The sequence below is a fragment of the Sitodiplosis mosellana genome, unplaced genomic scaffold (genome assembly GCF_009176505.1).
Source record: "Sitodiplosis mosellana isolate CC-2019 unplaced genomic scaffold, AAFC_SMos_1.0 Smas_scaffold_11, whole genome shotgun sequence".
Taxonomy (NCBI): domain Eukaryota; kingdom Metazoa; phylum Arthropoda; class Insecta; order Diptera; family Cecidomyiidae; genus Sitodiplosis; species Sitodiplosis mosellana.
This window is the reverse complement of record NW_022595253.1, coordinates 97,031-122,013: the sequence shown is the minus strand read 5'-3', so window position 1 is coordinate 122,013 and position 24,983 is coordinate 97,031. Positions and strand designations below refer to the sequence as shown.

Genomic DNA, 24,983 nt, shown 5'->3' with positions numbered 1-24,983 from the left:
AGAGAGAGAGAGAGAGAGAGAGAGAGAGAGAGAGAGAGAGAGAGAGAACGAACGGTAGACATGTCAACAACTACTTAGAGCATTGAGACCAAGCAAAGCCACACACATAATCAACACTATTATCTCCAGTGAATATATCAAGGAGAAATCGCGTATTTACACATGACGGAATCCGCGAGATACCAACAACTGATATGATATTAGGCTAGTTTTTTTTTCCACTAAATTCTTAGAACAGAAACGGAGTTTTTTTTTGTGTTTTTTTTTTTTGCCCAGAAACGAAACAATGAGGAAATGATATGTATAACAAATAACTGAATGATTTAATTTGAATCTCAAACGATGATCGAGACGATTCGACCAATTTTTTTTATCAATTTAATCGCGTATCGATTACAATACATTAGCACATCGGTTTGTCCGTCGAAATCTATTTGATGTTGAAGTTTGTGATTTCGTTTCATTTTCAGTTTATTTCATTTTGCCGTTTGCTTCGGACGTCTATCTTTGACCTTCATTAGATTATTGCTCCGTTTAAGTAACATTCCACTCGGCAGTTTAGGTATAGTAGTCATAAATCGCTTGACATAAAAACGGCTTTTATGATCGATTTAAGAGCCGAAATTCTCGAATTCTTGTTATTGTCGTTGTTCGCTTCAAACAATTACAAAGCCGAACATGGTCAGATGCTTTTATGTCACCTCTATCTAAATCCCTTTTTTAACCGCCAAATTCAGTTTGATTCGTCACGCACCACTTTTTTAGTTTGTATCTTTTGTTGTGCACACTTTTTATTGCGAAGGACTTTAAACACACTCTTAACGCACGCACTGTGTTTTAGTTTGCGGTTTGTTCTCGGCTTAGTCACGACTATGTTCATCGATCGACCAACTCAAACTGAATCGCCGTTTGATTTGTCACTCGCGAAATATTCCGTGCGAATCACAGCCGAAATCACAGACTGAGCTAGCTCATAGACAGTATGCTGAATCAAAATCATATTTACACACAAACGTAGAATGGAGTCGACGGGGCAGCCGCGACGCACAACGCCAAGCTATTCTGATGAATAAACACCGAAAGGAGAATTGAGCGGTTTGCTTCGAAGAGAGAGAGAAAGAGAGAAACGATAAAACAAAAGGCATTTGCATAATACAGGCGAAGCGTGTTGGTGTGTTGATTGTTTTTTTTTTTTTTTTTTTGGTATCGAGAAGCGACGGTATAACGCCTGTTATTTTTTCTGCTCTTCAACACATCGATGATTTGGTACCGCATCGATGACAACAAAACATCCACAACGGCACACACAGTAACTGTGCAAATAATATTTTATGAAAGCGGGAAAATGCACAAACCATCTTATTGGATACATCGGTGCGTTTCTTGTTTTTCCTCTGCTGTTGGCTCCATCATAAACAAATTGTTGTCGTAAAGTAAGCAGGAGGTAAAAATGAATCTAAATATTTATAAATCGCTTAATTGAGTAGTGCGCGCGGTAAGCGCATGTAGCCAGTGTGAGCGCTCGCAAAAGTGACCACGAAGCAAACCACTTTGCATTAGTACACTATCGCGAAAATATGCAAACGAAACGTATATACGCATAGTTTCCACCAAACTCAATTAACCGAATAACTTTGATCGGCCGAGCGGCTTGTGCCTCGTAAACTAGTTTCCCGCTCATTGACATTGGCTCTTCGCTTATCTAAACGCTTTCGAGTCAATAATACTTTACATCATAAAGAGTGGAATACGACGGAAATTTAGTGTCTCTCATAAAATGTTTCCCTCTTTTTTTATTTAAAACAAACGATGATTATCATGCTCTGAATCCGAATTTCTGTAATTGTGACGATTCGAAAAAAATTTCGCGCCTATGTTTTTTTGGCGCTACATAAATTCAAAAACTCGAATGTGACAACTCACTTTTCGGATGGAAATCCATTAGAGAGCTAAAAAAAAGAGATGTTCCATGGATTACAATTGATACTTTATATGCAAATTTCGATTCGGGAATATTTCACACAGACACACATACAAACCAAAAACCAACCAACGGCCAAGCCTAGAACATAATTAGAATAGCGATTGACGAATCGCACGCGTCCATTGAGATCGATTTATTACTGCTGGGAACAACTGCCAAATCATTTCCATCTGGCATTTAATGTTTGGAAAGAACCGATTCGATCATTTTAAATTCGATTTTGAATCAAATATTTCAATCCATGTGATTTGTTTGCTGCATGCAATTATCGACAATTTCGTCAATTGCTTTCGTATGCAAATTTTTTTCATTCGTTCATTTGAAACAATTAAATGCCTTTTTCGGCAAAGAGCAAGACACATGAATTGCTTTGAACCCGTTATGCGTGCACGCATTGCGCAATGCGAACGCACAGTTTTGATTGAATTTTGAGACAATCACCGAGTCAATAATATCCATTCCAAACACATTCCCGAAATTTTGAGGCCAAACTTTTAAATCGAAAAAACTGAGTCAACCGAATTTTTTTATCGTCTTTTTATTGATTATGATGTTGTTGCTGCCTCCATTCTTAATAGACCATGATTTATTGCTGTGTTTTTTTCTTCTTTTGTTCTGAGCAGATGAAACCACAAATTGATTTTTGCACATTCCGTTCATAAATCATAATGAAGCCGCATCGGTGAACTTTAGCCAGTGCAGAAGATATTCATGGTTCCTTAAAACGGTTCTCGAACGAAGAAGAAGCAGCTTACAAAAATTCGATTCGCACAATTTTTCGCATCGACGACGGCATCGGCTGGGATGGATGGTGTAAAAATAGCACTGTCTTGGTTTCTTGCACCAACGAAAGAGAATTAATTTCAATAAATTAACCTAATGACATTCAAAAGCCGACAAACACACAGCCTGGACGCGACATTGAGCACGAAACACACGAACAATATCCAGCCAGCCAACACATGCGAAAATCAACAAAGTGTTAATTTGTACGAATTCAATAAGTCAAACACATAATCATTTAGCACAGAGAGGGCCCCCATTATGTCATTAAAATGTGGAGATTGTGAGAAAGAGCGAGAAATGTGTTAATAATGACATAAGCCGAAACAACATAATTAGTCTTAATCATGGATAAAACTGACGGGCTGTATTAATTTTGTTTCCTCTGTATGAAGTGATAATTGGCTCTTTACATCCGATACCATTGAGGCGATGAACGAATGTGCTAAGCGGAAAATCAACAAGAATGCGAACAATGAACGCCGTCTTTTGAGCGAGATGAAAAAAGGAGCAATACATCCTGCGGATTATTGACTAATTAATTAATTGCGTTGACTTGTGATATTAATCATCATCGGATTTGCGAGTCGATAACGGCATCGTCTTTGATTTTCAAACTTGAGACATTTTATGAATGAAAGTGAATGAACCAGTCGTTTCTTCAACACAATTCAACTGAATATTCTATTCAGCGAGCTCGATTCAGCTCTGGAGAAAGAATAGAAGACAATGAATTTAGCTCAAGCAGAGAATAAAGTTTTTCATTCGAAGGCGGAACTGAAATGTTCATCTGTTTCCGATCAACTCACGATGCAAAGAGAAATTGAGAACACTTTCGAACACAAAATGCGAACCAATTAAGAACAATCGAAAAGTTTAATGAATTGCAAATGTTCTGCGCAAGTGAAAAGCTCTCTTTGTTCAACCGATAATCAAATTCACATGCAATTATAAGAGAAGAAGAAAGCATGTTTGCGTTGAATTAAACAATTAACTATGCCACGCAAGAAATTCTATTTCATTTCCTCCTTTTTCGGTTCGGATGTGTCGGACGATAGCTGTGTATAATGTCGATGTTGGAGCTAGTTATACGCCTGGATTTAGATAATCATAGAAATTACTAACGCATTGAAACGCGCTCATTTCTAATTGCGTTACTTCCAAGTTTCGTTCATAATCCGAACATTTTCGACTATCGTTTGCTTACAATTAAATTAAGTAATTATTTGCCCATTGTTTACTCGATATCAAACATCCAAATCATCAGAATGTCTCAATTAAATGATGTATTGGCATTTTTCTGCATGCTTATTATTTAGAGATATTCAATGCATTAATATTCGAACATTTAACTCCATTCAATTTGAACCTTTTCTTATTCCCTCAAGAGACAATGAAAATCGAGCGAGAAAAAAAGTCGGAGTGGAATTTATTGTTAATGAAAATTATGCACACTCTTTCAAAATATGCAATCAACAGCATACAATTTGAAAATTGTCGATGGTTTTGATTTGTTTATGAACTGAACAAACACATTCTAAGCGTTGGTAATTTGGATAAATGCTCCGTTTACCATTTGATACAACGATAGGAAGAATTTTGAAAGTGACAAACATTTTCAAACTATGATTTTGAAAAATGCCAATTATTCAAAAAGATTCAAATGATTTGAAAATACGTCCACATATTGAGCTGCAGCTAAACCTTCATAGCTCAACGAACCTTCATAGCTCCTCTCTTGAGAACGAAAATCGTTTTAAAAACAAAAATTGTCTGCATTGCGAAGAAAAAAAAGAAGCGTTGCATTCCTTTGAGTCAATCAGTGTGTTTGCCAATTGATTGTTTCCTTGTGATCGTACCAAGTTTGGGCAAAACCAATTGTCATATGTATGAATGTGAATTTGATCATTTGGTACGCAATAAAAATTCTGAATAAAGAATCGGAATAAATGCATTCAATTAGTCGTATTTAGATTTGCCATCGATTGTTCTTTTAGGCAATCGAAATCGTTTACAAAAAGACCGCAAACGGCGAAAAAAAAGCGTTTCAGGCTACGCTATGAATTTTATGAAGTCGCTCCATTCACTTTGCATCACATTGTCATTTCGATAGTCATTCATCAGCCCCGCAGCAATGTTATCGTTTAGTTCGTTCGTCGCACAAATCCGTTTTTGGGATTCGCCAGTTCATTGTTAACTGTAAATTTGATGGGATAATTTATTTGAATTGCACATTTCATCGCATTTGTGTTGCGAGCAGATTTATTGCTGATTTGTTTGGCCTTTCGTGCTCCAACGGCAACAAAGCTGTTTCGTTGGCTGTGATTTGTTTGGCATAAATCATATCACCTATCAATTTGTCGATAATTTTTGCGCTGTGCAAAAATTACCCCATTTGATTATGCAACATGGAAATTATGTATGGATCGAAAGAGGCTGAATAAAAAATAGAAAAACGACTATAAAATAGATAATTACAGAGTATGCGTTGCATCCATCCTCCCATTGTTTATACCATGCATTATATTTTATATGATAACAATACTTTCAAGGTTTTGCAGTCTGCACGGCGCTTGTATGCAAATCAATTGCAGATTCACTTGTGCTATGCATACTGCTGAATAGTGTTGGCTGTCATCACTTTGAGCAAGCATTTTCTATTCACTTCGACGTGGCCACTCTCAAACGGAGCTTTGATCACGAAACTCGGAGCATGAATGTACCGTATAAAGTAAATAGCTTGCAGTGATGTGAAACAGGTACTTTTTTGTTATCTTCAACATCCAAAAAGATAACAAGTTGGTGTTTTTTTTTTAAATGTTGCAACATGCTTCATTCAACGACCGGATAGAGAGCATCTTATACGCACATAAAAAGTCAGCTGATGATGTTTTAGTCGAATTATTACCAGATAATGGCTGAAGAATAACGAAACTTATTTGTCTGCCTTTATTCTTATCGCCATTTCGTTATGCCCTCACCATTTTCATTTATCATAATCAGATTTGATACATAAAGTAGCGCATTGCAGTAAATTTTAAACGACTCGAGAACAACTTGTGTGTATTCTTTTGATCTATTTTCCTTTCAAATATGTTTGTTTCTTCGTAAGCCCAAACAAAAGACAAGTTACACCATAAAATTTAACAAGAGAATGAAATACAAATTTGAGTATCTTTGAGAATCTTACCTTACAAATGCCTTCAACGCATACCGCGCGTCCACTGTGATTTTGACGCGGAAAATCCACTGGAAATGAACAGCTTGTACCATCAATAACACGCTCTGCTAATGTTGCAAAGTAATCCATTCCAATTGGTTTACAATTCAACTCACATTCGGCCTCATCTAAATAGATTAGGCAAATTCAATGGTTTTTTTTTTCAGTGAGTATTTAAATATCTCGCAATTGGTTGAACAATCGAGTCGATTGAATCGACAGAAAACCTACCAACGACGTACGATTCCCACGAATAGGTCTGATTATGATACGATCGATTGTTGTAAGAGACACATTGCTGATCTCGAAAGTCAAGCTCATCTTCGGGACAACTCTGTACAGAAGGAAGTCGAAACATTGAATGGAAAATAGTTTCTTTCATATAATAAACTGAAAATGGTTGCTCACGTACCTGTTCATTGCAAATGCGATATCGCCGTTGAAGTCCGATGCATTCGTTACTCGTTCGATTTGTCAGTGTTGTGTCTCTGCAAGCAAAACACGAACAATGAATTACAACTTTATTCTAATATATGTGTAATTGTTAATTGATCGGTATTAATAGATGGTTCTAAATCGATTTTCAATCGCTTCGGATCACTTTTTAGTCATTCAACAAGAGCGTTTCAATTAGAAACTGCGTTAAATGAAATGAAATCTGGTTCATTGTTTGGAATTTCTTGTCTTGTATTCATAACAAAGGGCATATGTGTCACTGTTGAAGTGACAAATTGAACGCATGCCAATCCGAATCGACAAACGGTAAAATATGTGTGTGTGTGTGTGTGTGCGCGCGCGCGATTCGATTTGAAACAAAGAAAACGCGTGCCTATTGTGTTCCAATATATCAATTTGTAAATCTAATGTTGATTTACATGAATCACACAACTGTCGAGATTTCCATTGCAATTTCAACGACTGGTCTCCGTCTCTATCTCTCTTCTGTCAACGAAACATTTAAATATGTAGAATATGAATAATGTGAGGCGCTTCAAATCATTTGCGATCTACTTATACGACTGACTTAAACGAATAAACTCGAATTACACCCAACCAATTTATTGGTTTTCTTTTGTTTTGATTGTCGCATTGCTCATGTTGCTTAATCGATTTTTGCATGTTTTTTTATGGGAGTGCAATCGAATACGTGAGTCTTTTATTCAATTGTCTTGACCAGACGGTGGTTTTACTAACCGTTTATTTTTTTCCTGTTTCTGAAATAAAAATGGCAAAAGTCCAAAACGACTGGCTGTTTGTCCGAAGATGTAATCACTTTTTACGTGAAAGGGAAAACGAGAGAAATCGACAATAGCTGAAATTGAGGTGTTTCACAACACAGGATACACTATTTTATATCACACATTCAACAATCTGAAGAGTATGTTATTCCCTTGATGGGCACGTGAGAAAATTGTGGGAAACAATCTCAGATAAACACATAAATTCATTTTATTGATTTTAATGAAAGATACGTCGTAGCTATCAATAATGTGATGTCTTTTCAAAGGATTTCCTTCATTTCATTGACTTTTATCACTTCCTTTGGAATTTGCGTAGAAAATTTGAATCGACATTTTTGTGGCAGCGAAATTTTGAAACAAACAAAAACTGTAAAAAAAAATCATTTTATTCGAAGTTGAAATTCAAACTCTTGAACAATTGTGAATTGATTTACAGAAAATTACGAAAAAAAATTCCTCCGCACAAGAGAATAATTTCGAAATATTCACTTATCTCTCTTTAAGTTCCGAAGCAAACCACAATCGACGTTAATTTAAATTGATTTAAACTGCGTTACCATAATAATGTTATGTATTGTGCCGAGGGCGCGAAGTAATCATGATTGAGTATCGTTACAGCGATAATGCGTTTCGCAGTTGCACACAAGCAAGTGCAATGACGAGCAAAGCCGACACAACATAAACAACCGCAACTGATAAATTAAGACTAAACAAAGGAAGCTGCTTCGCCGGCTACTTATTAACTTATTTATTGTTTCTAAATCGGTTTTTGGCGGCATTTAACTCGGTGTAAATGATCACACAGTTCATTTAAAATCGTTTATTGATCCATTTTGGTGTAAACGAGTAAATAACGATTTTATATGGATATGGTTTGTGTTCAGAGGCAGTAATTAACTTATAAAATCGAAATAAATCCCTATTACATCGAGCACTTTGCCCTTTGTGAAAAGAATGTACTGAAATTGTTTGAAAAATCAATGCGATTAGAAGTTGATTGATATTTATTGCTTCTCTAAAAACGCAATTTACTTTAGAACGAAGAAAAATACGCTTCAAACTAAAATCTGATGAAGAAATCTTAAAAACTCACCGACTCAAGCACGGTCTTGACTGCGACATAACACCTCCTCCACAACTACGCGAGCACTTGGTCCATTTTTGCCATTTTCCCCAAATTGCATTCGACAACTTCCTTGCTTTCGTTCGATTTGCCGGTTGAACACCTTTGGAATGATCGGCCGTAACGTTGTACGTGATTGAATGTTCGGCTGTAGTTGATGTAATTTTATTGATTTTGCTCGTTGTACTTTCATTTAAATTCATCCGGTCATTGATGTGTATTTTTGAATTAATTTCCGATGTTGTGTTCTGTTCGCGGTTGTTCGGCCGTAGTTCGTCCGTCGACTTTGTTATGCCAGCTGTTGTTGATTCTGCTGTGACAAATGTAGTGAATGGGAGAGCGGTTATAGTTGACGTTGTTGTGGATGTTAGAATATCGACAGATTCATTTGGAAGCACCGAGTTTATTCGCTGTTGCTGTTGCTGCTGCTGTTGTTTCTTTCGTTTTGATTTCAGCTGAAGGTCTAGTTGAAACGGTTTTCGTCGGTATTTTTTGTCATTTTTTGATGTTGTATTGAGATCGTACTTGTAATATCGATAATAGGACTTCCAAAAATCATCAACCGTCCCATTGCTAGCTAGACGCTCTTGCATCATTAACTTTTTTCGCTCTTCGCGTTGCTCCAGCCATTTTTTGTGCAGCTAAAGAGGAACGGAACGAATATTTCAGTACAACACACATGATCGTTTTCGTTTTTTTTTTTTCAGAGAAAGTTCAAGAGAAACAAAAACTATGATTAAAATTGAAAGTTAATATCAAATTCAAAATTCGAACAATTTAAAATGAATTTGTTCTAAATCGAGTAAAACGTCAATTGCGCACTTTGCCCAAGTGTCATAAAACAATGAAAAATGGGAATCAGAGTTCAAATATTAACGGCATGGAATGTGTGGCGCTGGGTTGATCGTAAAAAAATTTATGATCGAATTCAATTGAAACGAGCATAAAATTGTGCTTCAATTTGTGTACAATTCCATTGAAACGGATGGTCTACTGGCTGAGTTCATTGCGTGAGTGCAAAAGAATTTCGGGCTCATAAAAAATCTTGTCATCATTTGTAAATGCTCGATGTTCGGTGTGACACTTGGTGGCCACACTGTGAAGTAGTCGTCATCGCAAAACGATTTGGTTTCGGTTTCAAATTGACTTCATGTTATGGAGGGAAAAAAATTGAAGCGGAGAAGGAGCAACACATTTAAATGTTTGCTTGATTAATTTATGATTTTCGTCAAAGTCTCATTTGAACTGCGAGCCCTAATTAAATGAGCATTTGAAAATGGCTTTGGTTATGCATCAATGATTGAACACAATGGTTCGGTAGCGTTCTGATTCTTTTGAGTTATGTGTGGCAAAACGCAACGAATTTGCCATTCGATTTTTCGAATTCATCGAAGAAAAATCGAAATCATATGAAGATTTGGAAATTGATCGCGCGTCTATGATTTTGACAGCGTTTGTCATTTGGAGCGACAGACAAAATAAATGACAAGTTAGTGTGTGAAATGACGACAAACGATGCGTAAACATCAGGAGAGTGAAAAAAACCGAACCTATCACATTTCACAAGCACAAGCCAATCGCACAAAACGCATTGATACGTGAATTCCAGCAACCAAATTGTTTCTGCAACAACTCTACTCTCTCGTTTGATTAATCTTAACGATGATTGATACCACTTACCGCAATCCGTTCACGCGTTGATTGTTCTGCAGATGCTAATTGAAATGAAAAATATGCTAAAACAAACAGAAACCTGGAACAGAAAAGATATATAAAATTTGTATCACACATAGCCACAGACCTAAAAATCTAATCGAATCACAAAAGTGACTACTTTGGGCGTAACTCATTTGCTTAGTCAGATTTTGTTGGTGTGTGTTTTTTCTCTCTCTCGAATAATATGCTCTTATGATGGATGAATTTTTATTATCCGCGCGCAACTAAGTAACTATTGCCTCACACTTTAATTCACTTAGTTCACTCATTACGATGACGTAATAATAAACAAAAACCACTGTATCTTATCACATGAAAACCAAACACAATTATTATTTGGCGTAAAATGAATACATTGTTTTTTTAAAAAAAATACGCTACATTACTCGCTGTGGACACTATACCCACTGAGAGCCTTGCTAGAATCCATTTTCAATGAAAAATTAAATCTGTCTCGCTATCTACTACCATCCAAAGTAAGTTACATTCATTACAATGCTCAAAATGGAATGGAAGTGAACACAATTACAGTTTAATTAATGATAATCTTTGTCAATAGAGCCTGAACTTTTTTCGAATTGAGACCAATCCCAATTCTTATGGGAGCAAATACACGTGATAACGCAACTGGAAATTATCGTGCAAAAAATATGCTCGATTCTATTTTGAGAACGGATGTTAAAGCAAACTATTGAAGTGAACTGAAATTTTATGGATAAGAACAAAAAAAAAAAACAACTAACGAATTCTCGTTGCAAATGAGACGCCCGTCCAAAGCATAGGTTTGATTTAGACAACAACATAAGCTTGTATCGCTATAATTCCCCCATTAATGAATGAAAAATGTAAATTGTCAACACAATTGACAATAATCTCACCTAAAAAGTACGTTCATTTTTCCGTTTTTCCAGTGTCTTCCAACTTGAAAATTCCACTAAATATGACATTTTACAAACATTCACTTTTGACATTCATTATTTTGTGTGTTTGAATTCTTGTTTCAATCACAGTTTTGACTTGACTTTAACTTTCAATTTTCAGACACTTTAAATTCAATTTTGTTAATGTGATAGCGTATCTGATGTTCGAATGTTGTAATTTTTGACCACCAATTCTGTTGCAATTTCTATTATTATTTTTTTGTCCCAATTGATTTTTTATCGTTCTCACTTTAAATTTAAAAAGAATCGATAGTTTTTGCTGATCTTGAATAGAATCTCTTAGAATATTTCGTGAACATTTTTCAATGGAAACATATATTCTAATGAAAATCCGTTCGAATGATGATGTATCGTTGGGTCGAATGGAAATAGTTAATCGTTTTCGTTTTCGTCTTGTTTGTCGTTTTTTGTTCAGACCTAATTCGAGGCGACACGCACTTATTAAAACATTCGAAAATGTTCGGGAATTGATGTGGCACCAACAAACACAGCATATAAATAATTTTTTCCGTTGTTGATTGTTTTTCTAGCTGTTGAAACCAGAACCCAATGCAATAATTACTTGAAAAAGTCACTCTTCATAATAATTTTCGGCGTTGTTTGCTCTTTCTTTGGTTTCTTTTAATTTTTTTGTCGTTTTTGATGTGATCATGTTCTCTCTCTCTGGTGCATATGAAGAAATGGGTTTAATCGACACTTGAACATTATTCACTATCACTCATTCACTGTCCCCTCAATAGCATTGGCATCATCTAATACGCAATCTGTCGATAAATAATTTTTTTTTATTCTGTTTGTTGAGTCTATTTGATTTCTAATTCATCACATGTAATTCAAATTCAATGCATGTATGGAAACACTGTTTGATGCAATCAAAATCTCGATTTTGTTGTAAATGTCGGTGCGACATCGACCAAGAGCATTTTGGTATATGGGTCATGTACGATTAATATTTCTCGCTCCTCTGCTTGCATCGAAAACGGAGCAGAACGGGAAAAAAAGCAGCAGCGCGGTGGCGTTATTAATTGAACGCTCGCCGACACTCCCGCGCTCGCGCGTCTATTTGCAATTACAACAAAACCAGAGACAAATAACACAAACAAGCGATTCTATTCTCTTCCAATTATAAATGTTAAGCATACATACGCATTCAATATGGCTACCGCCTGCAACATTGTTTGGCGCTGGATTGTCAAAATAGACGATTGATTAGAGATTCGGGCATTCGGAGAGCCGAACGAAAAAGTAAAAATGAAATAAAAGTGAGCATTCAGATAAATCGATTGAATGCCAAACAAAGGCGAAACAATGGCGATAGCAGAGAAAAAAAACCAACAATGAGGCAAAAAGGCAACTGGTTTCGATTTCATCTATGGCCGTAGTCACACTACACCGCAAAACGATCACTTAAACGGCTCATTTCTCTGGTGTTAAACATTGAAACTGAGATACGTGTATTATGAATGCTGTTGTGGCGCGCGCCCGCAACCCATGTGTTTAATTGTGAATGATCTGTGTGATGGGAAAACCGCGATCCTGCCAAACGATTATTATGAGTAACAGTTTTTTGTGTGTGCTTAACACACACACAGAAACATGTTCGAAGTTCAGACACGTATAGATGTTTTGAAATGCACACGGAAAACGCAATCATGTGGAACTCGATTGAAAAAAAAAAATTCGTGCTTTGATGACCGCAATTCGTAAAATGTATCGCGCGCGCGATTGCATTCACTGTCGAGTGGCATCGAGTGCCATTCAGACGAAATCACAATGATTTAATTAGAATCGATTTTTTTTATTGGTTTTTTGTTCGGTATTTTTGCCTCGACGAACGCTCATTTTAGATGAATTATGCACGAACAATTATTATATCGAACTGTTTGACAGATAATTGATGATTTATGATGAAATGACGCCTTGCGGAATTACTGAATGAGGAAATACAAACGCCCAATCTGCGTTTTTTTTTTCTCTGGTCGACGAAATCTTCACTTTTGGCATTAGAAAAAATGACTTTTAAATTACTGCGCGTTGGGATAAATCGCTTGTTGACGAATTTGATTTATGTGCACAATTTTTGTTTAGGCTTGATATCTCATTGAATTAACTCGGGAGGTTTAAATTGAGTGACCTTCGGAAATGAAAAAAAAAATCAAATCTTGGATTTAAAATGTGTGTGAATTAGAATCCAGATGATTTAAATCAAAGGTCATTGTCCTGATACTGGATCAAATTTGAATCTGAGCTTTGCTTCTTTTAAGAAGACTAAGAAAATATTCTTTGTCAACTTTTTCCATATATTTCTTGCTTGGTTCGGAATTTGACATTATCGGAAAGCGTCGATCGAAATATGTTCCGGAAAAGGCTAATTTTCAAGTAAAATATTTATAAATGTCTCAGTCATTTGAGAAATGCCACCACGAATATATTGATATTTTACACACCAAACGTGAATTACCACGCATACATTGTCCGTTGCATAAATATTAATACAACGTTCACGGTGGCAAAGCGTCAAAACAATAATTAAATGTACGCCCAACTAGTCTTGTTCAAAACGCACACAGGTTATTAAATCCATTTGTTTTTTGAGCGAGTGAACTTAGCGTACAATGGAAAACCACCTGGCACACACACACACACACACACACTCATAATCAACGCAACAATTATCATTATAATCAACAGAAAATGAGTAAGGCTTTTAACGGGTAGTAACAACACGACAATTCTTCGAATTGTCATATAACCCAATTGTGATTTTATCTTTGATACGTCGCATTCAACGAAATATTGATCCATTCACAGGTCAAGGCGACCATTTTCCAGTGGACAATGTCCACGCACTTTCTTTCACTTTTCCAACCCAGAGTTCAATGGAATTTGTATTTTGATTGTGTCATCATCAAGTGTATTTATCGAAATTGAAGCACAAAACAGCCTATTGTTTACTTGCAAATGATAAAATGAGTCATGAAAACAAACAGAAAAAAAACGAAAATAAAAAAACTAAAAAATTAAAATCGGTCGTTGAAACTATTTGTTGATCTTAGCAAATATTTAGTAAAATCACACACACAAAATGCTTAAACACTTGGTTTTGAATGGAAAAAATATGAACGAAAAGAAATCCCCATAGCAAAAGATACAATTATTGTTTACTTCAAGCAGATTACTTGTTGAGCACTTCTAAGTCACGTCTAAACTGTGCGCCGGTCGTTTATCAACTGCCTGCTGCTTCCGAAATCAAATTAAATTTTAAATTGAAGATGAGCTTCTGTGCCACCGCACAACGCGACTAAACGCATACTCATCGCATTTAGGCCGTCAGAAATGAAACGATAAACGCCTACATGTATGTGTCGCTGGTTTTTTTGCTTGGCGATGGAAAACAGGAACAGCTTTTCATTTGAAAATGAATCATTTGTTCTTCTTTAAGTTGAATTTAGTTTTTAACGTTATTCAAATGGAAATTTGAAACAGAAAAAGTCATCAAATGGATTTTCGACGCGGATTTTTTTTTTAATTTCGGAAAATTCCAAAACTGAACTTCGGAGAGCAAAACAGCCATAAAAATTACCAAATGTAATTAAAAGTCAAATTAAAATTAAATGTTACATGAAAATGGGAGGAAATCAGCGCCAAGAATCTATAAAAATCAAAAATTATTACTCTCACGACAGTCAATTTGTACTTACATGAAAATTGTAATTTCAATTGACTAATTGCAGTTCATGCCAATCATTAAAAAGTCCATTGTTTTTCCTACCAGCTCATCAGTAATGAGCTCAAAGTCATTTATTTGTAATGAAAGTAATATTCGAAATTATGTTTCTATTCCATAAATTACGCATAAAATGTTATACAAATCATTTGCCGAGAGAAAAACAAAACGAAACGGAACAAAAAAAAAGCTTGGAAAATCACTAGATATTCATTTCCCAATATGAAAAACGAGTTCAAGGAATTCCACGTTGATTGTGTGTCATTTTTGTGGATTACTTTTCCAAGCACAAATTATCGGAAAACACGTGATAATTTTTTTTTTTTAGTTAATAAACTTCTGGTTTGATCAACGCTTCAGCGTGACAACGACCTTGATGACGATACACTGAATCAATAAATACATGCAATGTCCCCTTTGTATTGTTTCTCTGTCCGCTTCTGCCGCTCTCCGTCTCTCTCTCTCCTCCATTCATATGGTTCACGGTTCCATGTGGCCTTGTTCGTTTGGAATGTATGTTTGATAGCCAACCTTCGATCGAATAAAATCGGATCGAATCTGTCGTAATTTCCCTGACAATGATTTTACCTCATTTTCAGCCTCCAGCAAATCCTTTTTCAGTGTTTTTTGAAACACATCATGCAACCAACTAATCGATTGTGATAGACTTTCATGATAGGCGTCGAGCACGTGTTTTGTATGCTGATAACGATCTGGATTGGCGATATCCGTAAACAAGTATTCGTTGGCATGACCGACGGCCACTGTCTGACGATTTGTTATAAGCGGAATATCAACCTGTGGCAATGCCTCTTGTGCGCATTTAAATGCAATCAACGATCCTAATAAAGACGAACGGCAATCGGTCGCTGCGGTTATTTTGTCTTTCACCGAACTGTGAAAAATGCAAAGATTTTGGTCATTTCAAGTGGCTATTCACAAAAATTGTTGCAATTGGGTTACCTCGATGTTTGAATTAATGCGTAGTGTTCGTTAGCAACTAAAGCTGATTTGGCACTTGTGCGTAGTAAACTTGCGGATGTTCGCCATTGTTCGGCCGCACCACCCAATTTATCACGAATTTGTCGAGATGCCTCCAATTCGGCATCGATTTTCATTTCATTTGGATTTGCGTAGCTATTGCCAGTGGTGGTTGCTATTGTGATGAAACAAAATACGGTTGATTAGAATCAATTGGTTTGGGAAATTTTTTTTCTCTCAAGGTTACACAGCAAATGGCTCACCCATTAGCATGTCCAATTCATTGTATTTCACTCGCAGTTTAGTCCAAAGTTCACGTAGATGGTTGGCTCGTTTCTGTGCATGCTCTAAAATATCTTCTTTCAACACTTCACTGCAATTTTCGATGTAGCGTCGACTAACATTGGCTAAAAACTCTTCATACTTGGCTGCTTGGGTGCTGTCTGCTATGATGTTTAGGCTCTCGGCTAGCTGTTGGAATGAGAGAAAGAGAGGGAGAGTGGAAGAGAGAAAAAGAGACAAAGTGAGAAATTAGGGCGCAATCACAAACGAGTGGGTTGTCTATTGTGGTTTTTCCTCTTTGCTATTAATTCAATTATTACTGTTATTATTGCATGATTATTGTACAGTGTCGAACATTTCGAACAACAAACAACAAAACATACATACTTGACGAACCTTGGTGAGCGATTCAACGTCATTTTCGAGACGTGTGCGTCGATTATACTTGGTCATTTCTTGTTCCTCATCAAAATCCTCGTCCAGCATATGCAAAGGCAATTGAATAATGTCATTGCTCAAAACGTTTTGTTTTGATTCCAAATATTTTATCCATGCTTCAATGGTTATAAGTCGCGGCCCAGGACATTGCTCTTCCAATTTACAAATTTCCTCGTCAAGCTTTAAATATGCATCGAGAACGGTTTGATCGGATTGCTGTTGGTTAAAACAAAAAAAAACATGAATTTCGTCACAACAACTATTTCGCAATAAATTGAAATTTATCATGAGGAAAAAAAAGCGAACAACAAACGCACCACATTCACTCGACTCACTCCCGACGCTCGATCAATGTAATAGTCAGACGGCTGCGGTGAAACGTTTCCAGTGTGTACAGATTCGCTTGAACTTCCACAGCCCATTGGATTGCACATTTGGACACAATTTTTTTTTGTTTGGTTTTGTTTCTTGTTTATTCAATCACTCGGTTCCAATTCATCCATCTCAATTTCAATTGACCAACGTTTTGGGTTTTCGCACAAGAATTTTCTCTTTATCACATTAGCAAAATTCGGAAAGAAATTTCAAAAAACTCTAGGGCGAAATACAAAAAAAAATCACAATTAAATCCCGACACAACGGTTGAGGGTGGATGTGTGTTTGGTGTGCGTGCACATGGCCACCAAATCGTGCACTATCATTCGAAGCACCGAATAGAAATTGATTGAGCTCACACAATTTCGATTTAAGCATGCCATAAGTTCACACACGCGCACCAAACACTGACATCGGAACATAATTGTAATCTGAATCGAAATTATATTCTGTACATGACCAGTATGACCACAACACACTGACACACATTTGTGTCGCATTTCCTACTATTGAACTGTCTCAATGGAACAAAATGAGTAATTGTGTTCTGCGGCAATAAAATATAGGTCTGCTACAGTTGTTTGCTCGAGACATTTGTATTGATGGCCATTAAAACATATAGACACCGCTTGATTTATTCTTTGTGTCATCCAAATCCGTTGACCATTGAATCGAAAGAGTGACAACGCGAGGTGCCGCATAATTGGCTAATGGAAGGTAAAGTCGATTTTTTTTCCCATCAAGCGAATTGTAGGTAATCAAAACAATCGTTTTACGATTCACTCATTGATTGTAAACAAAGGAAACAGCAGTGACCTCGATAGCCACTCTTCTCTATGTAGTGTACTGCTACATGACTCACGATTGACCACCAGAATATTAAAGTAATTCGCTCAATGCTCTGACATGACCAAACTTTATCTTTGTTGAGATAAGGCTATGTCTAATGTAAATATCTTTTTGATATTTGAATATTCTATTCGTTTTCAGTAAATGCAATACAATTTACATGATAGATCAAATTCAGCAAAGAGAAGAATTGAAAAATATTTACATCAAAGTAGCTATGAAACGCTTGTCCAAGCAAAGTTATCTTGAAAGGGCTGCATGTCAATGACAACGAATGGGACTCAATGCAATACATTTACTGAAAAATTCCCATCCTTATATTTATCAACAACATACCGTTATGTCTTGATTCTCTCTCTCTTCTAACACTTTGCAAACTCAAAACATGTAAACACCAATGCGGTTTCTGTATGAAATACTACGCCTTATTTTTCTCGAAGACTCTGTAAAGGTACGTCGTAAAGAAAGTATGCTACAATATGACTTGTTGTCTTTTTCGCACACAACAGTTAGCAATGGCAATACAAATGAATAAGTATTCAGTTCAATACGTATTGCTTCTACATCTTGACAGATGCCGAAATATATTTACGGACACTGCATTGATGTTGTCGATGTTTCTGTGTGTAGCGTCAATGAATGTGCTCTTTTAACGCAGATTCAAACGAAATCCTGTTCAACACAACAGAATCACGGACAGTGTATGAACATGTGAAAAAAAAAATCGTCACAGCTATTGATTTCTCAGAAAGAACCACTTTGAGTCGCTCCAGTTTGGCGATCAATTGCTTATTTATTTTCTCATTGTTGATTTTTATGCTTACTTTTGTATTTCGAAACTGCAGCAATTTCATTTTGGCAAATGTTTATGTAGAGTTCTTTGTTTGGGCTGTGCAATCAACAATAATTTCCTTTTGACAGAGAACAGATTGAATAAAATTCAATACGTTCATTTGTCGCGAAAGCATTTTTTGGAGTAGAATTTAAGGCATAACATAAATAATCAGTCGATGCATGTTGATGGAAAAAAAAAACTCGATGTAGTAAGAATAAGAATTACAGTGCCGAAAACAAACGAGAATGAACATAAAGTAATACATAGGCTAGATTATTGTTTCTAACAGCCAGAGTTTGACCCAGGCGACAGACATATGCTTTAGCATAGAAAAAATATCCGTATATTTTTTGGTTTGTCCACTCTCAGTATATAACGACACCCAGCTTCATCGAGTATCAGCACGCACACTGAACGTAGTAATATAGATTATAGAACGATTTGTTTACAAAGAAAAAAAAATTGTTTATAAACAAAATCTTCCAGAGTTGTACAGCGCAATGTATTTGAACGGCAGCAATGCTGTCCTATGTTAAGGTTTTGCGCTATATAGTTCTGGTAGATTTTGTTTATAAACAATTTTTTTCTTCGTAAACAAACCGTCCTATACGTTCAGTGTGCGTGCTGATACTCTATGAAGCTGGGTGCCGTTATATACTGAGAGTGTACAAACCAAAAAATATGCGGATATTTTTTCTATGCTAAAGCATATATCTGTCGCCGGAGTCAAACTCTGCTGAAAGCTTCACCAGTTTTTATTGTGATAAGAAGAGAATTATGATCGTCGATCAAAAGGTAATTTGACGGAAAAGTGTATGTTATTTCGTTGCCATGAATACAGATATAAACATCCATACGTTCATCCAAAATTAGCATGGATTATCAGCTTTGAATTTATTTTAAACGAAACCTAAGTAATATGCCCCGTATTTTTATTGTTACAACTTCTGAAATCTGAATTATATAAACAAATTCGATGACTCACGTAAAAGTGCGTGAATAAATTCTTACAGAATGAAGAAATCAAATTGCACTGACTACACTGCCACAATTTCAACACAAATTACCCGAAATTTGTTCATGGAATATTTATTAGCAATGAATGGCGATTGGATTTTTTTTTCTTAGAACTATTACAAAATGAATTCTGCGACAAATGGAATATCGTAAACCTTGCTCCGATAGAAAGCAGCAGACTACAAACCTTTTCCAAACCGATCAGTTTTAGTTCATTACTCATTCTTTTTGAACAATATTAATAAAACCAACAAATATAAGGTTGAACATTTATTTTTCGGAATTTCGTGGTTTCTCACACTTTGGTGTGTTCAGTTGATTAGAAAAAATGATTATTCGAAATTGGCACTTTCATGCACCAATGTATTGAACGTTTACACTTGAATCTGCATTCGATTGATTGGCCTCTACCATTCGCTTGTACAGGGAATACTTGACAGCCGTGAAAAGCCATTGAAATGCTGAAATCAGAGAAGAATTGGATGAGATAAAGTTTTGTTTAAAAATGAAACTGTGCTTAGAATTGAATTTGCTGCATTTAAAAGAAATGCAAAAATTTTGAGTACGCCATTTGTGCACATGATACCAACCTGTTGCAAGACCCCAGAAGATGAACACAATGTAGACAAGAGCTGCACCGAGGTCAGCTAATTGTTTTTCGAAGTTCGGAATAAGTTGGTAAATTTGCGGGAGATGAAGTTCGTAAATTTCCGGGAGATAAAGTTGGTAAAAGTGCGCGCCATATGCAATTCCGAAAATGGGAATGAGTGCCAAAACAACCAGACATAAACCATAATAGATCACCCCGAGAACGACAGCTGGAATCATGAATCTGGTCGATTCCTGTCAATAACGACGAAAAGACGAAACAACGGAAAAAAATATGAGAATATTTTTCAAAGTATTTTTAAGTCCACTTTCACCCTAAACTGTACTCGGTAATTCATTAACTTTTCGCAATTCTCTAAATTTATCCTCCTCTCAATAAACAAAAACACGAACATTTTCAAAATCAAGTAAATGCTCTGTTCTGCATTTTCACTTACGGTATGGACGCCATAGACCCAGCTGCCGTAAACACCCAATAGCAACGCTGTAATGAAAATGTTTTAATGTGTGATTTCGAAATCAACCAATATTCAAACACGGAAAGAACGAACAAAAAATACCGTTCAACAAAAATAAGCCAAAAGATAGATCATCAACAATATTGGCGGAAAGAAGTAGCATTGCAGTATAAATCAAATCGATGTATCCAACCACCAAGCCACCAGTGCGCAGATCGAAACAGCAACAAAACGGAATGTTGAGACCGAGTTCCGGTATTTTGGCCATCTTTCTTTCTGCAAAAATAGCACGTTAAGTGAAAAGTTCACAGTCACTCTGTCCAAAACTCACTTTCAATAGACTTTCCAAAAAAAAACGTTGACAAATTCACAGTAATTGAATATGTTTTAGTTCAAATAATTTGATTTGGTTTCAAAATTTAATTTTTGATCGTAGAAATGGAATTCACTTTGAATTTAGTTGAGTAACTTGTTTGCAATTTTCGAAATATTTAACAAACGAAAATATGTTTGAATATATGATGAGGAAATTTCGCTGCGTGTGATCGATCCAATAATTGAAAACGTAATAAGTGACCGTTTGAGAAAAGTCCAAGCAAGTGCCGAATTTGGTGCTTCAATACATGCGCAAGGAACTCAAACGTTGTCGTTGATGTGTTGATTGAAAAGTGTAGCGTTTCATATTTGATCCATTTGAAGAAGCAATCCCTTATACTCGCACACAAACTCTGGTTCGTTCTCTTCTCTTTGCAGATAGATTCGTAAGAGTGTATGAGTGCAACACACTGCTAGGTGTATGGATGTGTATTCATAGCACTCGGATTCATCTGTTTAATCTGCGTTTGATTGTATGCCTGTTTAGCAGGAAAAATTCGTCACAGCTATTGAATTCTCAGAAAATATCACCATTTTAAGTGGCTCCAGTTTGGCGATCAATTACTTACTTATTTTATCATTGTTGAATTTTTTTGCTTATTTGTAATATCGAAACTGCAAAAATATCAATTTGGAAAATGTTTGTTTGGGCTGAGCAATCAACATAAATTTCTTTTTTTCACAGAACCAATTAAATGAAACTCAATGTGTTTATTTGTCGCCACGAATGAACAAGTGGATTGGTTTCTTATATTAATGTACATAGATGCCATTAAGGTCGTTCCATTTTTTTTAGTAATCTCTGAAATCCCAAACCTGCGTCGATGGCATGTTAATGAAAGTGAAAAAAAATGCAAATTCGTATGTATAATATCGAGAAACTTTAACGTTTTTTATTGCAATAAGAAGCTGATTGCGACTAACATTTCAAATCGGAACTAAACAGCACGCCAATTCGAAATATAGGAAAATATAGTGTCAACAGCCGCACCATGGTTGTGATACGTGAGCAATGCTGCATTTCAGAATTGTTTTAAATTCTTAATTATGTAAACAAAGCCGATGAGTCAAGTGAACACACTTTTATCCGACAATCGCAGTGAATGAAACCAAAAAATACAATGACTGCACTTTCACAAGCGACTTTTTTGTTATCGCAAAAAGCTCTAAGATCATTGGATATTAGCAATGAGTGTCGATTGGATTTTCAGTACCATTACAAAAAAAATTCTTCGTCCAATGGAGTGGACTCAACAGTTTCAACCTTTCTTTGAAAAACTCCCCAACGGAAAACAACAGAATACAAACCTTTTCATTCAGTTCTCGTTGATATCTCATCCTTTTTTCTAACAGTATCATTAAAATAAAAAAGAATAAGATCAAAAGTTTATTTTTTGAATTGTCATAGTTTGTCACTTAAGTGTCAAACAGCAACAAATCTGCACTGCAAACACATTGCGAATAGAATGTTTTTTAATTATGCATGACAATATATCTGCCTGTATGTTGATCGTTTACAATTCCACCTGCATTCGATTGTTCGGCCTCTTTCAATCGCTTATACAGGGAGTACTTGACAGCCGCGGAAAACCAAAGCAGTGCTGAAATCAAAGGAAAATTGAATGAGTTGAAATTTTGATTGAAAAGACTGTGTTTAGAATTAATTTTGCTACAATTAGAAGGAAAACGCGAAAATTCAAATAAAAAAATTAAATGCGCCATTTGTGCACATGATACGAACCTGCTACAAATGCGCAGATGATGAACAAAACGTAGACACGCGCTGAATCAAGGCTAGCAAATTTGTCGCGCTGTAGTTGATCGGGAATAAGTTCATAACGCCTGGATGCATGAAGCCGGTTGAATACTGTCGATTGCGAAGGAAAAACGAAAACAATTTGAGAATCTGTTTCGTAATATTTTCCACAGAAATTATTCTCATTTGATAATTTAATTCTACACTTTCAAATCAAACTGAACTCGCTGAATTATATCATATTTTGAATTCGCGACATTTATCCTTCTTTCACTGAAAAATCATACCTAATTTTAATTAAATAAACTGGAAAGTTTTTTTGCTCCATACTTACGGTATGGATGCCATAGACCCAGCTGCCGTAAACACCCAATAGCAACGCTGTAATGAGAATGTTTTAATGTGTGATTTCGAAGTACCCTAAATTTAAACACGAAAAGAACGAACAAATTTACCGTAAAGCCATAATGAAGCGACACTCAGACCACTAACAATATTGAGGATGAGTGCGATTGCACATAAAATCAATTAAAGGTATCCAATTACCAAGCCAGCAGTGCGCAGATGAAATGTGAGACTGAAATCAAATTTTTTGGCCATCTTTCTTCCTGTAAGTACCCCGTTAAGTAAAAAATGTTCACAGTCACTTTGACAACCTCGCAACAATGAAATATGATTTTGTTTGAAGCTTTTACTTTGTTCTAAAATTTAATTTTTGATCGCTGAAATGAAATTCACTTCGAATTTAGTTGTGTTTGTAACTTGTTTGCAATTTGTACAATATTTATTGAATGAGAATTTGTTGTAAGGAAGTTTTGCTGCGTGTTATCGAGCCAATATCTGAAAACGGAATAAGTGATCGTTCGAGATAAGTCTAAGCAAGTGCCGAATTTGGTGCTTCAATACGTGCCCAAAGAACACAAATGTTATAATCGATGTGCTGATTGAAAAGTGTAGCGTTTCACATTTGATTTAATTGTAGAAGCAAACTCTTATGTTCGCAATACTCGCACACAAACTCCGTTTCGTTCTTTTCTCTTTGCAGATAGATTCACAAGAATATGAATGCAACACGCTGCTAGGTGTATGGATAAGTATTCATAGATAGCACTCGGATTCATTTTTTTCATTCTGCATTTAATTGTATATTTCACTTGAAACAGATTTTAAGTCTGTATTTATCGGGAAAAAATCGTCACAGCTGTTAAATTCCCCGAATATGAAACCATTTTGAGTCGCTCCAGTTTGGCGATCAATTGCTTACTTATTTTATCATTGTTCATTTTTCTTTTGCTTATTTATGAGTTTTTATCGAAACTGCAACAATTTCAATTTGAAATATATCTGTTTGGGCTGTGCAGTGAGCAATCAAAATAAAATTCTTTTTTTTATGAAACTCAATATGTTTATTTGTCGCAACAAACGAAAAAGTGGATTGGTTCCTTGCATTAGTGTTCATTGACGCCATAAATGTTGTCCCGTTTTTTAGTGATCTTTGAATCCCCGATAAAATGCGCCGTCATTTCTAGTCGTTTTTTTTTGTTATTTTTCAGCTCACATAAACATCCTCTTCAGAAAAGAATGTATAAGTAATCAGTCGATGTGTGTTAATTGAATGGAAAAATGCGAACTCATATGTATGATATGGAGCATACACTTTAGCGTTTTTTTTGTTGCAACAAGAAGCTGATTGCGATTGTTGAAAGACCCACGTAAAAAAAAAGCATTTCGGCGAAAAAATCTATACATAATAACATATATGTTGTTTTGTTGCGATAAATACAGAGATAAACAGCTATACGCTAGGCTATACGTTCATTCAACAAGTATGAAATATTTGCTTGTGAGTATCGTACAAAACTTATTTCAGAAGGAACGTGATCAATGTTGCTTTCCAGAATTGTTTTAATTCTTAATTACACAAACAAAGTCAACGAGTCACGTGAATATGAACACCCTTCTATCTCACAATCGCAGTGAATGAAACAAAAAAAAAAACGCTCTGACTACACTCACAAGTGACTCTTTTATCTAAGAAAAACTCTAAGTTTGTTGGTTGGATATTAGCAATGAGTGTCGATTGGATTTTCTTTGTGCCATTACAAGAAGAAAAAAATTCTGCACCCAATGGAATAGTGTCAACAGTTTACCCTTTATTGAAAAATTCCCCAACGGAAAACAACAGAATACAAACCTTTTCATTCAGTTCACGTTCATTGCCCATTCTTTTAAAACAATACTATTAAAACCATCAAGTATAGATTCAAAAATTT

The 24,983-nt window shown here is 35.7% G+C and overlaps 3 protein-coding genes across 5 annotated transcripts in view; all 3 read right to left on the bottom strand.

The window, feature by feature from the left end:
• LOC129567541 (thrombospondin type-1 domain-containing protein 4) overlaps positions 1-14,240 on the bottom strand; it is a 21,327-nt gene extending 7,087 nt beyond the window's left edge. Inside the window, exons 1-7 of one of the 2 annotated variants that reach the window (XM_055444583.1) lie at positions 14,174-14,240; positions 10,946-11,772; positions 10,032-10,104; positions 8,322-8,992; positions 6,400-6,475; positions 6,219-6,321; positions 5,958-6,115 (exon numbers count right to left, since the gene is read on the bottom strand). In XM_055444583.1, coding sequence (XP_055300558.1) covers positions 5,958-6,115; positions 6,219-6,321; positions 6,400-6,475; positions 8,322-8,992; positions 10,032-10,104; positions 10,946-10,962 — 1,098 coding nt within the window. In that variant the 5' untranslated portion in view covers positions 10,963-11,772; positions 14,174-14,240. Of the gene's footprint in view, positions 1-5,957; positions 6,116-6,218; positions 6,322-6,399; positions 6,476-8,321; positions 8,993-10,031; positions 10,105-10,945; positions 11,773-12,154; positions 12,504-14,173 lie in introns of those variants that run through there. The other variant, XM_055444582.1, reaches the window with a different exon arrangement.
• Positions 14,241-14,961: 721 nt separating this feature from the next.
• On the bottom strand, positions 14,962-17,112 carry LOC129567330 (uncharacterized). Of its 2 annotated transcripts, none has more exons than XM_055444106.1 (5): positions 16,754-17,112; positions 16,395-16,652; positions 15,980-16,187; positions 15,699-15,891; positions 14,962-15,630 (listed from the first exon to the last, which is right to left on the bottom strand). In XM_055444106.1, exons 1-5 carry the CDS (start codon positions 16,868-16,870, stop codon positions 15,216-15,218), a joined length of 1,191 nt encoding a protein of 396 aa, XP_055300081.1. In that variant the 5' UTR covers positions 16,871-17,112; the 3' UTR covers positions 14,962-15,215. The 2 variants fall into 2 exon arrangements, with proteins under 2 accessions (XP_055300081.1, XP_055300080.1); XM_055444105.1 differs by having other exon boundaries at positions 16,386-16,652; positions 16,754-17,106.
• A 2,657-nt stretch (positions 17,113-19,769) lies between these two features.
• On the bottom strand, positions 19,770-21,208 carry LOC129567328 (uncharacterized). The gene is made up of 5 exons (XM_055444103.1): positions 20,911-21,208; positions 20,682-20,855; positions 20,559-20,605; positions 20,103-20,355; positions 19,770-19,973 (listed from the first exon to the last, which is right to left on the bottom strand). The coding sequence occupies exons 2-5, from the start codon at positions 20,845-20,847 to the stop codon at positions 19,864-19,866; spliced, it is 576 nt and encodes a 191-aa protein (XP_055300078.1). The 5' UTR covers positions 20,848-20,855; positions 20,911-21,208; the 3' UTR covers positions 19,770-19,863.
• Between the last annotated feature and the right edge of the window lie 3,775 nt (positions 21,209-24,983).